This window comes from Lithobates pipiens, unplaced genomic scaffold (assembly GCF_037356315.1).
Source record: "Lithobates pipiens isolate NorthernLeopardFrog02 unplaced genomic scaffold, aLitPip1_a1.2 Scaffold_8, whole genome shotgun sequence".
Lineage (NCBI taxonomy): Eukaryota > Metazoa > Chordata > Amphibia > Anura > Ranidae > Lithobates > Lithobates pipiens.
Window position 1 is genome coordinate 178,310,813 of NW_027507903.1, and position 14,069 is coordinate 178,324,881.

General features: G+C 38.1%; 1 protein-coding gene across 1 annotated transcript in view; it reads right to left on the reverse strand.

Annotated features, from left to right (window-relative positions):
• The window catches only part of LAMB1 (laminin subunit beta 1), a 69,075-nt gene that overhangs the window by 40,760 nt on the left and 14,246 nt on the right, over positions 1-14,069 (reverse strand). Inside the window, exons 4-15 of the mRNA XM_077474256.1 lie at positions 13,531-13,666; positions 12,673-12,746; positions 11,964-12,152; positions 11,808-11,871; positions 10,228-10,430; positions 6,854-6,974; positions 6,389-6,577; positions 5,863-6,042; positions 5,662-5,774; positions 3,654-3,733; positions 3,121-3,256; positions 2,866-3,024 (exon numbers count right to left, since the gene is read on the reverse strand). Of these exons, the coding sequence (XP_077330382.1) occupies positions 2,866-3,024; positions 3,121-3,256; positions 3,654-3,733; positions 5,662-5,774; positions 5,863-6,042; positions 6,389-6,577; positions 6,854-6,974; positions 10,228-10,430; positions 11,808-11,871; positions 11,964-12,152; positions 12,673-12,746; positions 13,531-13,666 (1,644 nt within the window). The remainder of the gene's footprint in view (positions 1-2,865; positions 3,025-3,120; positions 3,257-3,653; positions 3,734-5,661; positions 5,775-5,862; positions 6,043-6,388; positions 6,578-6,853; positions 6,975-10,227; positions 10,431-11,807; positions 11,872-11,963; positions 12,153-12,672; positions 12,747-13,530; positions 13,667-14,069) is intronic.

Here is a 14,069-nt window from a genome sequence, read left to right on the forward strand (position 1 = left end):
TCACAACATTTATTTACTGATTATTTTTATGTTATAGTTTAGAGCGCAACCTTTAATGTTTGAGGTTTATGGTTGTGCCAATGATCTTGACAGAGAAGTCAGGGGAAGGGGCACATGGGGGAAGAAATTTGAGCTCTATTTGGGGTAGGGGTACACCCCTCACATTTTTGTAAAAATTGTACTAACAGTGTAAATTTGCGGTTCCCTCACAATAACTCAATACACAGCCATTAATGTCTAAACCGCTGGCAACAAAGGTGAGTACACCCCTAAGTGAATATGTCCATATTGGGCCCAATTAGCCATTTCCCCTCCCCGATGTCATGCAACTCATTAGTGTTACAAGCCCTAAGGTGTGAATGGGGAGCAGGTGTGTTAAATTTGGTGTTATCGCTCTCACTCTCCCATATTGGTCACTTGAAGTTCAGCATGGCACCTCATGGCAAAGAACTCTGAGAATCTAAATAAAAAAAGAAATTGTTGCTTTACATAAAGATGGCCTAGGCTAGAAGAAGATTGCCAAGACCCTGAAACTGAGCTGCAGCATGGTGGCCATACAGCAGTTTAAGAGGGCAGGTTCCACTCAGAACAGGCCTCGCCATGGTCGACCAAAGAAGTTGAGTGCATGTACTCAGCATCATATCCAGAGGTTGTCTTTGGGAAATAGACATATGAATGCTGCCAGCATTGCTGCAGAGGTTGAAGGGGTGGAGGTCAGCCTGTCAGTGCTCAGACCATACACCGCACACTGCATCAGATTGGTCTGCATGGCTGTTGTCTCAGAAGGAAGCCTCTTCTAAAGATGATGCACAAGAAAGTCTGCACACAGTTTGCTTAAGACAAGCTGGATTACTGGAACCATATCCTGTGGTCTGATGAGACCAAGATAAACTTATTTGGTACAGATGGTGTCAAGCATGTGTGGCGGCTACCAGGTGAGGAGTACAAAGACAAGCATGGTGGTGGGAGTTTCATGGTCTGGGGCTGCATGAGTACTGCCATCACTGGAGCGCTACAGTTCATTGTAGGAACTATGAATGCTAACATGTACTGTGACATACTGAAGCAGAGCATGATCCCCTTCCTTTGGAGACTGGGCCGCAGGGCAGTATTCCAACATGATAATGACCCCAAACACACCTCCAAGATGACCACTGCCTTGCTAAAAAAGCTTAGGTTGAAGGCTATGGGCTGGCCAGGCATGTCTCCAGAGCTAAACCCTATTGAGCATCTGTGGGGCATCCTCAAGTTGAAGGTGGTGGATCGCAAGGTCTCTAACATCCACCAGCTTTGATGTCATCATGGAGGAGTGGAAGAGGACTCCAGGGGCAACCTGTGAAGCTCTGGTGATCTCCATGCTCAAGAGTGTTAAGGCATAACTGGAAAATAATGGTGGTCACACAAAATATTGACACTTTGGGCCCAATTTGGACATTTTCACTTAGGGGTGTACTCACTTTTGTTGCCAGCAGTTTAGACATTAATGGCTGTGTGTTATTTTGAGGGGGCAGCTAATTTACACTGTTATACAAGCTGTATACTCACTACTTTATATTGTAGCAAAGTGTAATGTTGTCACATGAAAAGGTATAATAAAATATTTACAAAAGTGTGAGGAGCGTACTTTTGTGAGCTACTGTACACTAATAGTACAACCAATTTCCATAAAGATTTTTTTCTAATGCAACTTACATGCACTGTTATGCATGTCCAGTATGTTGTAAACTAGAGCAATTAAAATATAATTTACCCATATATCAGCCAAGTATCGGCAAGATATTATAGACCTAATCTGCATATATGTAGCCTGTGTATAGGGTGCAAATTAAATTTTCCTTCCAATCAAAATCTACATTGATGTCAAATCAGGGACATTCAATATCCAATTGCATAATTCCCCTATTTGCTTATTGCTTTTGATCATGTGTGCGCAATTCAGTTGTGTGGATCAGGCTTCATGTACATTTTACAGTTTTGCCAACACACACCCACGAGACGGCATCTGCTCAAAGCGGAACTAAAGTCCACCTACACATAACTCCCTCCCAGCGATGCAATGCCTGCAAGCTCCCTTGCCAAGCAAGCGCTTAACAATTAATCTATGCACCAATGTAAGCACAGCTCACTGAACATTCTCAAGAATTGTGTGAGCAATCATAAGCAGGTTTTTTTGCAGATGAGACTTCTGGGGTTAATTTACTAAAACTGTAGAGTGCAAAATCTGGTGCAGCTCTGCATAGAAACCAATCAGCTTCCAGGTTTTTTTGCTTCGTCAAAGCTTAAATGAACAAACTGAATTTATAAGCCGAATGGCTACATACACAGCTGCACCATATTTTGCACACTCCAGTTTTAGTAAATCAACCCCAATGTCTCTATTTACAAAGCTCATAGGCCATTGTAGGTACGTTTATTAAGTGCCATTTTCATTCAAGCTATACACTGCTCGAATGTACAACGATTCTTGCTTTCTCAGTCGAAGTTTGAGCATTGCATGCTCATGCTGGATTTGCCAGGTTCAGCAAATAGATTGGTCAATTGATTTTAGTTTGTTTAGGAACCTGTCAGAAAATTTCCAGACAAACAGTTGCAACATCTATTCAGATGCAGGCACTGAGCGGGTATTCTGACAGTTGCACCGGCTGTCAGAATACAATAGCCATTCATCGATTTGTACTACAGCCTGCAGGCTGAGTAAAAATAAATGTATGTGTGTACGGGGAAGGGAAGAGGGCATGATATTCCTCTTTAAGTTAGGGGTTACCACTGACATATAGAGAGACAAATCAGTTGCCCATCCAGCATTGTTTAAAAAGAACTCATGATAACACAATACACACCTTTTTTACTTTTTGATTGACTAACCTGTGGTTCATAACGGATTAAAAGATCATACTCCATTGAGACTGGAATATTTTTAATGTGAAACTCCAAGTAGCCTCCTTCTGGAACGTGGGCAAATCCAGGTCCTGTCCAAGATGGGGTTCGATCTTGAGGGTGCATGCGTTCAACAGTTCTCACACCCTATTGATAAAAAATTAATAATAATAATTTACAGCTTGTAAACGGATGTTTTTAGTGAAAAATATAGATATTCACAGGTTACTGCAAAGTACTTACAGGGCCAAAATTTGCATCCTCTGCTTCGTAGATGTAATGGTCTAAAGAGATAAAATAAAAGCCAGACTCCACTTCATTGCACTGACGACCAATCATGTGTGGCCTACAGCGACATTGGCCTGACTCTGGAGAACAGCTACAAGGTGAATAAAGCAAGACAATTAACTCAGCAGTGGTTCCATGGGGCACATTGATTGAAACTGCTCTAGGAAACTATGCACAATTAAAGTGGATTTTAGCATTTGGAAATGATCTTATGGCAATTGAAATTGTTTTCTATAATCTTTTGTTCTTCTAGAAGACAAACGCACCCATATTTAGAAATGAAATCATTATATAGAAATCAAATAATTACCCTGAATGCCAAAGAAAAATAAATCAGAAATACTTGAAATGTTTGTCTTTTCTAACAATGTACCAACAGTAAAATGCATTTGTAGAAATTATGTTTGAAGGTGTTGTGGATGTTAATAAGCATTCTAAAATCTATATAGGTATTTTAGAGTAAAAGGGAAAGTGAACCTATGGCTTACATGTTATCCAGTGCGCCACCACGGTCACAGTCACAAGGTCGACAACCATCCAGGTCATTGCTCAAACCCCAGAATCCAGGCTGTTTAAAAAAAATCAAAGGCTAGTTATTACCAGAATAGTTACACATTTATAAACATTCAGCATTAGACATGGACCATTGCGTTTTTAGTAAGGCATACAAAGCAAAGGAATCCCACTTTCCTAGCCATGAGATCTACAATAAGAGGAAACACAAAATATGAAATACCTACTGAAACTTTTGTACACGGGAACCTATGTGGATATAAATAAGGGAGCTGCTGTGGCTGGCAGGGCAAGCTTCATAACTGTCATCCAGCCCCTAGAGTCTAGTGTATTGCCATTAACAATCATGCAGAACATTTTCAACTTTTCATACTACCTTGTAACCAAGTCAAGGATTTACTGTGTAGTGAAGCTTGGAGTGGGCAGAACGTTAAAAAAGATCCTCTGATGTGTCTCGGAGAACGTGTGATAAGTTATCAGCCTGATAACAGAGAAACAGACAGCTACGGGACATAGTGCTTTGAAGAGAGATAAGAAAGCACTACAGATATACATGTGCCCAGCTCAGATTTCATGAATAGGGTTTACATCCACTTTAACCTCCCTGGTGGTAATCCCGAGTATTGCTTGGGGTGAATTTTCATTACCAAAAGTGGTAACCCTGAGCCACACTCGGGATTGCATCCCAGGATCCAGGCAAAGCTACTTACCTTGTCCCCAGGATCCTGTGATGTCTGCGAGCTGTGTACTGCGATCGATCTATCACAGTGCCAGGCTTCATTCCCTGCAAGCATTGTGATGCATGGGGACAGAGCCCGGGACCAAATTCAAAAAGTGAAAAACACATAACACTTACTGTACATTGTAATCTTACAGATTACATTACTGTATCACATTATTTCACATCTCCTTTGTCCCTAATGCTTTGTCCAGTGCCCTTCATGCAGTTTTATATTATATATACTGTTCTTTCTGCCTGGAAACTTGAGAATGTCCATAGCAACCAAAAAGTGTCCAGCTAGAAAATGATGATGATAAAGTGATAATAAATTCGGATCACTTGCAGAATTGAGGAATTGAGTGATAGGGATTTGTGGGAAAATTCATCAAACACTGATAGTAATGACAGCGACGATTTTGCAACTTAGCAAATTTCAGTGTTTTTGATTGCAATATTGAATACATTTTATTATTATTCGTTATTATTTATAATTATTATAATTTCGTGTTTCAATCTTTATCATGCACAGGATGTCTACTGGACTCTTGTTTGGACAGATTTAAGTGTGTTATTCCTAAGAATTACAGGCCTACAATATAAAACGCCAAATTTCCATGCAAAACAATGTACCACTTTGAGCATCAAAACTCTGACATATTCATACCGCCAGGGAGGTTAAAGTCCCATTTACTCACTTTTTTGTATACCATAATTTCAATAATAATAACTGGTCAGCAGTGGCAACTACCAGTTTGCTATCACAGCTAAGTTGTATATTACAGGTCAGGCATCAGTGATTAGGTTAATTTGGCTATGTTTACATTAACATTCAGCCTCATGGTACAGAACCTGAAACCCAAGAACTCTGCACTATTCCTTTATTTTGTCTAGTTATATTAGAACATCAAATAATTGTTTTTCCAATTTTCATTTTGCATAAAGTTTTTGCTTATTCTAGAACATATTTGACAGGTATACGATTATTACTTAAAAGATTTTTTATAAGCTGTACTCATTGTATAGAGTTGTGCCTCTACAATGATGCAGCCTAAAGTATTTTACAATGTGTGCTGCTTATTCAGCATTTTTTTATTCTTTGTTTTAGTGAGCAAAACTATATACACGTGTATCAAACAAGGGGGTTTAATACTGTATATGTTGGTTTTCTTCCCTTGCTGCCTTATGTTATTTATGAAAAATGTATTTGATTTGAAAAAAAATAAAAAAAATAAAAAGCGGACATTCAGAATAATTTTTACTACCATGCACTGGTCGCACTGCTTTCCCATCACGAAACGCTTGCAATAACAGTTTCCTTCTACTGAGTCACACGAATTGCCACCAGGAATAGTTCCTAGAGGATTGCATCCACAAGCTATAAGACAGGAAACAAAATATAGGTGGTTTGTCAATTGTTTGAGAGGATATCATCCAAGTGAGATACATATTGAAAGAATTCTTACGCTGGCATCCATCTGGATCTTCTGCACTTAGGTCATAGTAGCCTTCCTTGCATCGATCACAGCGCTCTCCCTCTATATTTGACTTGCATCTACATTGGCCAGCAATAAGTCCCACAGAGAAATCTGAATAACGGTCACATATGCCACCATTTTGGGATCCAGCTGGGTCGCAATTACAAGCTGGAAAAAAATGTTGCCAACCAATAACATTAGCTTTTTGTCAAAAAGCAGTTTTCTAGAGCAATACATGTCTACAGATTTCAAGATCATGTTAAATTGCATAGCAGTTTACATGCACTTCATGTTGAACATTAACATTTTTTTCTTCATTAGGAAAAAATTTAGAACAGCTCTAGGAAAGCTGAATTGAACAGATCCTTATAAAGCCTTATAGCACCTCTCTCTTATGATGTCAACCAAATAAGACAAATAATAGCTGCTGTGAGTAACAAAATGGAGGGCTGCCAAAAAAAAAAAAAAAAAAAAAAAGACCAAAATAAGTTTTCTTTTAAAGCACCATACTTACGTTGACAGATGTTTGGGTCACGTATGTCTTTGTCTGGATGCTGATAGAAGAATGGCTTGCACTGCTCACAGTTCCGTCCCATTGTGTTATGCTGGCAATCATCACACACTCCACCACTTGTATTTCCAGTTGACATGTATACGGCCATGTCAAAGTGACATTGTGTAGAGTGCTCATTACAGTTGCATTCTGCAGGAAGATGATGCAGTTTAATGAGCAAAATGTTTAAGGACAGACACAAATAAAAATAAAAAAGTGATAAAAACAGCTAAGGAAAGCTGGTGATTATAAAGTCCTGTTGTGGAAGTTGTGATCCTTTAACAAGTGATTGACTGTGACATTTCATTCAATTGTTAGTCAAACGGCATTAAATTCCAAGAAATAATAAAGATAAATGTATGTCAGTATAAAAAGTTACTAGATGCCATCCTATGAAAAACAATAATTTATTATCTGTGAACTCACTTTTACAAGCATTACTGCTACGACCTTCTGCTGGTCTCCAAGGCAAATCATGATAAAAGTCCATACACTGTTCACAATTCAAACCTTTTGTGTGATGTCTACAAACACAGCGTCCATGTACCTAGAATGCAAGGTTACAAAGAAGTGTTTATCTACATCTAAGCTATTCAATAGATCATTCTACGTGTTATTTTAATAAAATTAAAATTTTCAAGGTCTGTGTTTTAAACTAAAATAACATTTACAGCTCTCTGGTCTTTTGAGTTATTGGAATGCTTAGTTGATTATTTTGACAACATCTTGTATCTATACAGCAACAGAGGCATCATTCAGTACATGCAAGCGTAATTTAGATCTTCTTGACTGAAGCTTGTAAACTGAAGAGTTATGCTAACTTCACAAATAGAAGTCCTGGGTTCTGCAATTCCTAGAACAGTGCTTTGTTTTCCCACATCAAAGCTTAAGATACTTATAGACATGAAAAGATGGTTGTTCACTCTGCCTTGAGAAGTAATCTCAATTATGTGGGCATTATTGAGATCTGATGAATGGTCATTCCCATTTTGTTCCCCCGTTTGATAAGTCGGATTCAGGAGTGTCAGAGGGGGATTCTCATTCTCTCACGAAAGCATGGGCATGCATACTTGTCATATTGAGCCGATAGAAGATACAGAAGAGTAGTGCTCACACATCGGACTCCCTTTTAATGTCTCTAGGCAGTATTTTTAGTTTTCAACATGGGATGATATCATGTTCAAAAACCAATTTCAAAATAATATGCCAATTTGAACCATGTATATTTAGGTAAAAGAAGAAATTCCTTTAAATGTTAGGTCAATTAGCATTCAGAAGTAAAAGAAAAATTAGGGTCCCTTGTGAACATTTTGAATAATTTTGGTTTCACAACACAACATCCTAGCAAACAATAGGTTTATGGCCAGATCAATGCCCTGTGACTAAAGTCCTCTTCACAACAGTAAGCCATTGGGTGAAACTTTTTGATAGAGATGCTTTCCACTTTATAATATAAAATGCAAAGCAAATTTAAGGAGTTCAGTAGAGCACACAATGTAGAGAAAAAAGAGAGTTTCCTAAGCAGAAGAGAGCAGTTTTCTAAGTTTTTATACAAAACGTTTTAGTCTTGATGTTTTATGTATTTAGAATCAGAAGCTCTATAGGCAAAAAAATAAAAAAAATAATGAATTTACAAAACACATTTGTTCAGCCATGCTCCATGATGTGATTGTAGGACTGAATACTTAACAGACTAGTTTGTCTATAATTTTTTTGTGTATGTGTTTTACAGCCCATTTTTTTAAATAAAGAGTATCTTAGTAGAAAATCACATACCCAAAACTGGAATGTATGCCCTTTGAAAGTCCTGGCCAATGATGGAGTAATATGCCCAGGTTTGACTTACTAAGGGTCCAGAAAATCTTGTTCAAAGTTTGGCAAACCTAAAAACTTAGGCCGCGTACACACGCGGGGACTGTTCGCCCAACTTTGTCCGTCAAACAGTTTCGGCAAACAGTCCGCTCAAACTTAGCATGGACGGACATGGCCACACACGACGGACGAACAGTTTGCTGAAACCGTGCGCGATGACGTGAACGGCACGTACGACGGGACGAAAAATACGACGTCCTATACACTGCATTATAACTTTCGGCGTGTAAATCCTTTCTGAGCATGCGCGGAACTTAGTTTGACGAACAAGCCTACACACGAGCGGACTGTTCGCTGAAACAAGGTTTCAGCGGACAGTTTTTCGGAAATTCCGAAAAACCTTGTTCGTCAAACTGTCCGCTGAAACTGTCCGCTGAAAGCCCACACACGAGCGGACTGTCCGCCCAAACACTGTTCAGCGGACAAAGTTGGGCGAACAGTCCGCCCGTGTGTACGCGGCCTTAGAGGCACCTACGGTAGAGGTCTATGGAGGATGGGGGGGGGGGGTGGGGGGTGAATATTGTTAAATTCTGGCCATATGGGAAAACTATTGTCTCAAAAATACATAGGAGGCTGGGCACTGCCATTGGGGACACGTATCAATTAAAAATTTGAAAAAAAGATTACTGTAAAGCAGAGTTAGGGTCTTTACATGGCTTTGAGGGCAACATTGACAATAGAAATATCCTTTAAATAGCATTCTTGAAGAATGCCTTAAAGCTGTACATGGTGTTATGGAACAGTCCGATTTTTATGCACAGTCTTAGCAACAGCACACACAGCTGTGACCAATTTTGTTTTGTACAATTAGCTTGACTCACATACAGCAGCAGCAGCACCCCTAGTCAGCGACCGCCCATCGTAGATATACTGCGGCAGGGCAGCCGCTCTGTGCAAGACACATCTGGGATGCACAGTGGGAGCCAATGAGAGGGTCAGGCTGATGTGGTGTCCGCTTGGACCAGCCTATCATTCGTGAGAAAGGCAGAACGGCATTCTTCCTATGAAAACAAGGCAGACCTCTGTTCTGTGAGAGAGAGGGGAATGTGCTGATCCTGTGTACCTGATAAGCAGGAACACTGATCTTTACATTTCCCCAGTCAAAACACATCCCCCACAGTTAGCAAGCACACCCAGGGAAAACATGAAATCCTTTGATCACCCCTGATGTTAACCCCTTCCCTGCCAGTGTCATTAGTACAGTAACAGTGCATATTTTCTTAGCACTGATCACTGTATTAGTGTCAATGGTCCCCCCAAAAAAAGTTTCAAAAGTGTCAGTTAGGTATCCGATTTGTCCACTGAAATATCGCAGTCCCGCTATAGGTTGCTGATGATCTCCATTACTAGTAAAATAAATGAATACAATAAAAATATACTATGGTTTGTAGATGCTATAACTTTTGTGCAAATCAATATACACGTAATTTTATTTTTTTTAATCAAAAATATGTAGCAGAATACATATTGGCCTCAATTGATGAAGTAGTTTGATTTTTTTTTTTTTTTACTGGGAATGTTTTTTAGCAGAAAGTAAAAAATTTTTTTTTTTAATTGGTGGTGGATCTGAACCTCATTCCTAGTCCTGGCTCAAAGTAGGCAATGGAAGGAGTCTGTCATTACCTTAATTAACTTACTTGAACTAATCCCTCCAGTCATTGACAATAGCCAAAAGGTGCCGTTGTTGAATTGTAAAATAATGCATGATGCCTATATCAAAAGCTGAACCCCAAGCAAAAGATTCACAGGAGATAGTTTTAAGGCTGATAAAGCAGATAGGAGGAGCGTATGGTGTCTCTCTCTTCCCTTCACTATCAAAAAAAGGTTTATAGTTTCACATTAAGAAATACCTTTATGTTAACCAACCCTGGACAATATTAGAACATGCCATAGTGATAAGAGAAGAGCAAACTGTAGGCCTTAATTACCATTCCTTCCACATTGTCGGAATATCCATTTACAGGTGCGCATTCACTAGCATGTCCATAGCAGAAACAGTTACCACGAACAATCATATCATAAATAGCATAGTAGTATTTCTCTTTTATTTCAACTCGTGAATCCAAAAGGTTATCACCCAAAGTATGGAGCTTTAGGAACTTTATTCTCAGGTTTGTAATTCTTAACAAGCCTTGAAAAATAGAAAATTAAAATGAAAAATAAAAAGGTCATCATTAGCAGAATAAAATAAATACAAAAGGCAATATTAGCAAAAAATTTTTATATTTACATTGGCCTTGCTTTATTTTGTAATGTTAAATAAAATTGTCTGCTAGAATCTGAGTTTTATAAGCAAGTCTAGGAATATATATGAAAGCCAATGTCAAATAAAGCATCTGCCCAACATCATCAAGGTCATCAAATCTCTCAGCAGCTATGACATTTGTTTCAGACTTGGCAAATATTATACTGAACCCAAGTTGTAGGGAAAATCCATAAAGAAAGTGACACAACTGTTTATCAAAGGGAGTAGTAAAGTAAACAAGTAGGCAATGCCTTTCACAGCGAAGGCAGGCCATACACAGTGCAAATTTCATTCCTGCAACCACAATTCCCCATCAACGGGGTAATCTGTCCCAGCTGGGAGAAGACAGTGATTATCGCTAGTGGCTATATGGGCCGCTAGTGATAATCACAAGAGAATCCTTGCAGGCTGGTTGTGCCCAAATTTATCAATCAGCTTGGTACATTCAGCCTGCCCATTAACAGTTCAAATCCTGGGCTGGTTCCTGTTGAACCAGTTGACATTCAAACCATGTATGGCTGGCCGTAATGAATATTTTGAGTATAAGCATTTAAAAAAAATAAAATAAAAAAAAAAAAGCAATGTTTTTGAAAGCTTGCATCCTAAAATGTATTTGGTTAAAAGGCATTACTTACATTTCTACGTTCCTATTTCTATGGCTAACCTGGTACAACCCCTTACTTACAGAGCAAAAAATACATTTAGAAAGAGCACAGCTAGTATTTTTTCTAAAACGTATTTAACAGACATTTGAGACTCTATGAAGCTCCCTACAGCACTGTCCCACAGAATTACTGATATGATATTTGAAGCACAGAAGAATAACACTGAACTCGACTAAGAAAATTTTCAGTCTTTTATATTATAAATTTGTGGTAGGACATTTTATACAAGAAATTTTAAATTAAATTAGAGTTATGTTACAGGAAAAATTAAATCAATAATGAAACCATATTGCACTTTGTTTTATTCTATAAGGATAACGGAACCCAAGCAGCTTTAAATTAACACACTTTTATACCATTGCCATATGTTATCCAACCACAATTTATTTAAACATTGTTCACTTAAAGTCCTCTGAATGCATTAGTAACAGCTTTTGTTCTGAAAGAGATTTCTGGCCTTTCAGTTAAATTTAAAATGCATTGCATTTAGGTTTGTTATCCTTTTACAGTGAACAGTTCAGAATCAGCCAAAAAGTTCAAGGAAATGGATAATCTAGTTTTACATGTAAAAGACAAAACAATATGCTGGATGGCTTACTTTTAATCCTAGGACTATATGGATCATCAATACGAAATGCTGGATCCAAGACACGATATATAACCTGTGATACAAGTAGAGATGAGAAAAAAAAAGTTTAAAAAGTTTAAGTTAAATGTTGATAATATAATAAAAAATTAAAAAATTAAAAATTACCTCTCCCTCTGTGGAAGGTTCAATGTCAGAGTATCGAGAGTCACAGATGACATCATCAACTTTTTTCATTGGCCCAACAGAAACTCCAGGAAATGACGACTCACAATCATAAGCAAAATATCTGTAGATGTTCCATGTTTTACCAAAGTCTGATGATCTTTCAATCACCATTGCAGCTGGCCGGAAGGTCTACAAAAATCAAGATGTTTTCTATTAACATAAACATCTGCTTGTAAAACTTAAGTGTTTAAATGTGCATAGTTTGACCGCATAATAATGCTCCTGGCAAAACAAAGTCCAACATGGTTGCCTGCCAAAAACACAAGGGTATTGCTAAACTATACTTTGCCTATAATGTAGCGTAGTATCTACAAGCCATATGTTAATTCCAGACATCTGTTTGGAAGCCAGACAAAGACATTTTGTATGCATAACTTCTGTGTCCATAAACAAAGAAAGCTTACATAAATGCTTGTCTGAAGCCAAATCATATATACAATTAAATATCCTGCATCTTTTCCTGGGTATGTGAAAAAAAAAATAATAATAATAAAATTGCACAGCTATTGGTTTTGGACCCATGTCTACATATGTAGCTTGAATAATCTCATTGTACAATGTACAGTGTCCCTAACAATGGACCCTTCTATAAGCGTATTACACACTGGTAGCAATTGTGTTTGCTAGGGGGAAGTCATGGATTCCTAACCTTAAAGGTCATGATGAGATGAGTGAAATGGAATTCTGCTTCAAGATCCAGCTGGATTGTGACATTTTCCACACCTTCATAAGAAAGAAAAAAACTGTCTGTTTAATGCCTTCTGAGACCGCCTGCTGAGAGATGGCTCAACAGAGGAAAAAATTAAGTTACTTAGTTTTCTTCTATCAATCATAAATTAGATGCAAAAAATCATTATAGTGGTGATATATGCTCCATATCTCATTTATTACACGTGTCTATATAGTGCAACAATTTACACAACACTTTACATATATTGTACATTCACATCAGTCCCTTGCCCTTAAGGAGCTTACTACCTAAAATTGGCCATACATGTTTCAGTTTTTGTTCAGCCAGTGGGCTCAGCGAAAAAAAACTCAACCAATACCCCCCCATCCACACATTTAGGGTGGATGGGGGAAATCTTTCCCACTGTGCTATTGTGTTCTGATATTGGGGAGACTCCTCTGCTGTCAGGGTAAACAGATTAGCACTGCAGCCACTGAGTGGCTTTTATTCGACAGGGCGGGTGAACAGAGGTTGAACATTAGGTGGCCACACATGGATCGAAATTCAGCTGGTCCCTGGTGAACCAGCCAATTTTCCTACCATCTATCTACTTCAATTTGAAAATGTTATTCATGGGGAAATCGGGGACAAGGTATATGTCAATGTAGAGATTTGCTTCAATTTTACAATTCAATACTGGACCCAGTAATTTAAGATTATCCTTACTGAATGAAGGTAGAAAAGGTTAAAAACAATACAAAAATGTGGTCAGACCCAACACAGAAATCACGATTATGGGATTTAAAAGAAAAACCTCTACTTTATAATAAGTCTTACCATTTTCTGACTGCCACCACAAATTAAAGCGATTAGGATCAAAGGTTGTGACTACGTTTTCAATAAGATGACTTTCTGTATTATCCACAGCATTATATTGTACTCGCGAGTCACACGTGAAACATTTCTTTTCATCCTGGGAAAAGATAGACAGACACACGTTTCCATGTTACCAGAAGCTAAATATAAAGACAGATCATTGGCCAATATTGTGGAACTCCACTTGCAATATGCTGAAAATGTGGTGTTGATTTACTAAAACTAGAAAGTGCAAAGCTATGCATGGCAGCCAATCTGCGTACAACGTCAGCTTGTTCAATTAAGCTTTGACAAAAAAAAATAAAAAATCATGGAAGCTGATTGGTTTCTATGCAGAGATGCACCAAATTTTGCATTCTCCAGTTTTAGTAAATCAACCTCTTTGTGTATTTCCACCCTCAAAAGATAAAATTACTATTTCTATAATTTTTTACTTGTTTTGTCATAAGTAAGATACACCAAACTGAGGATGGATGCAACATGGTCAAAACCGCCTTGTC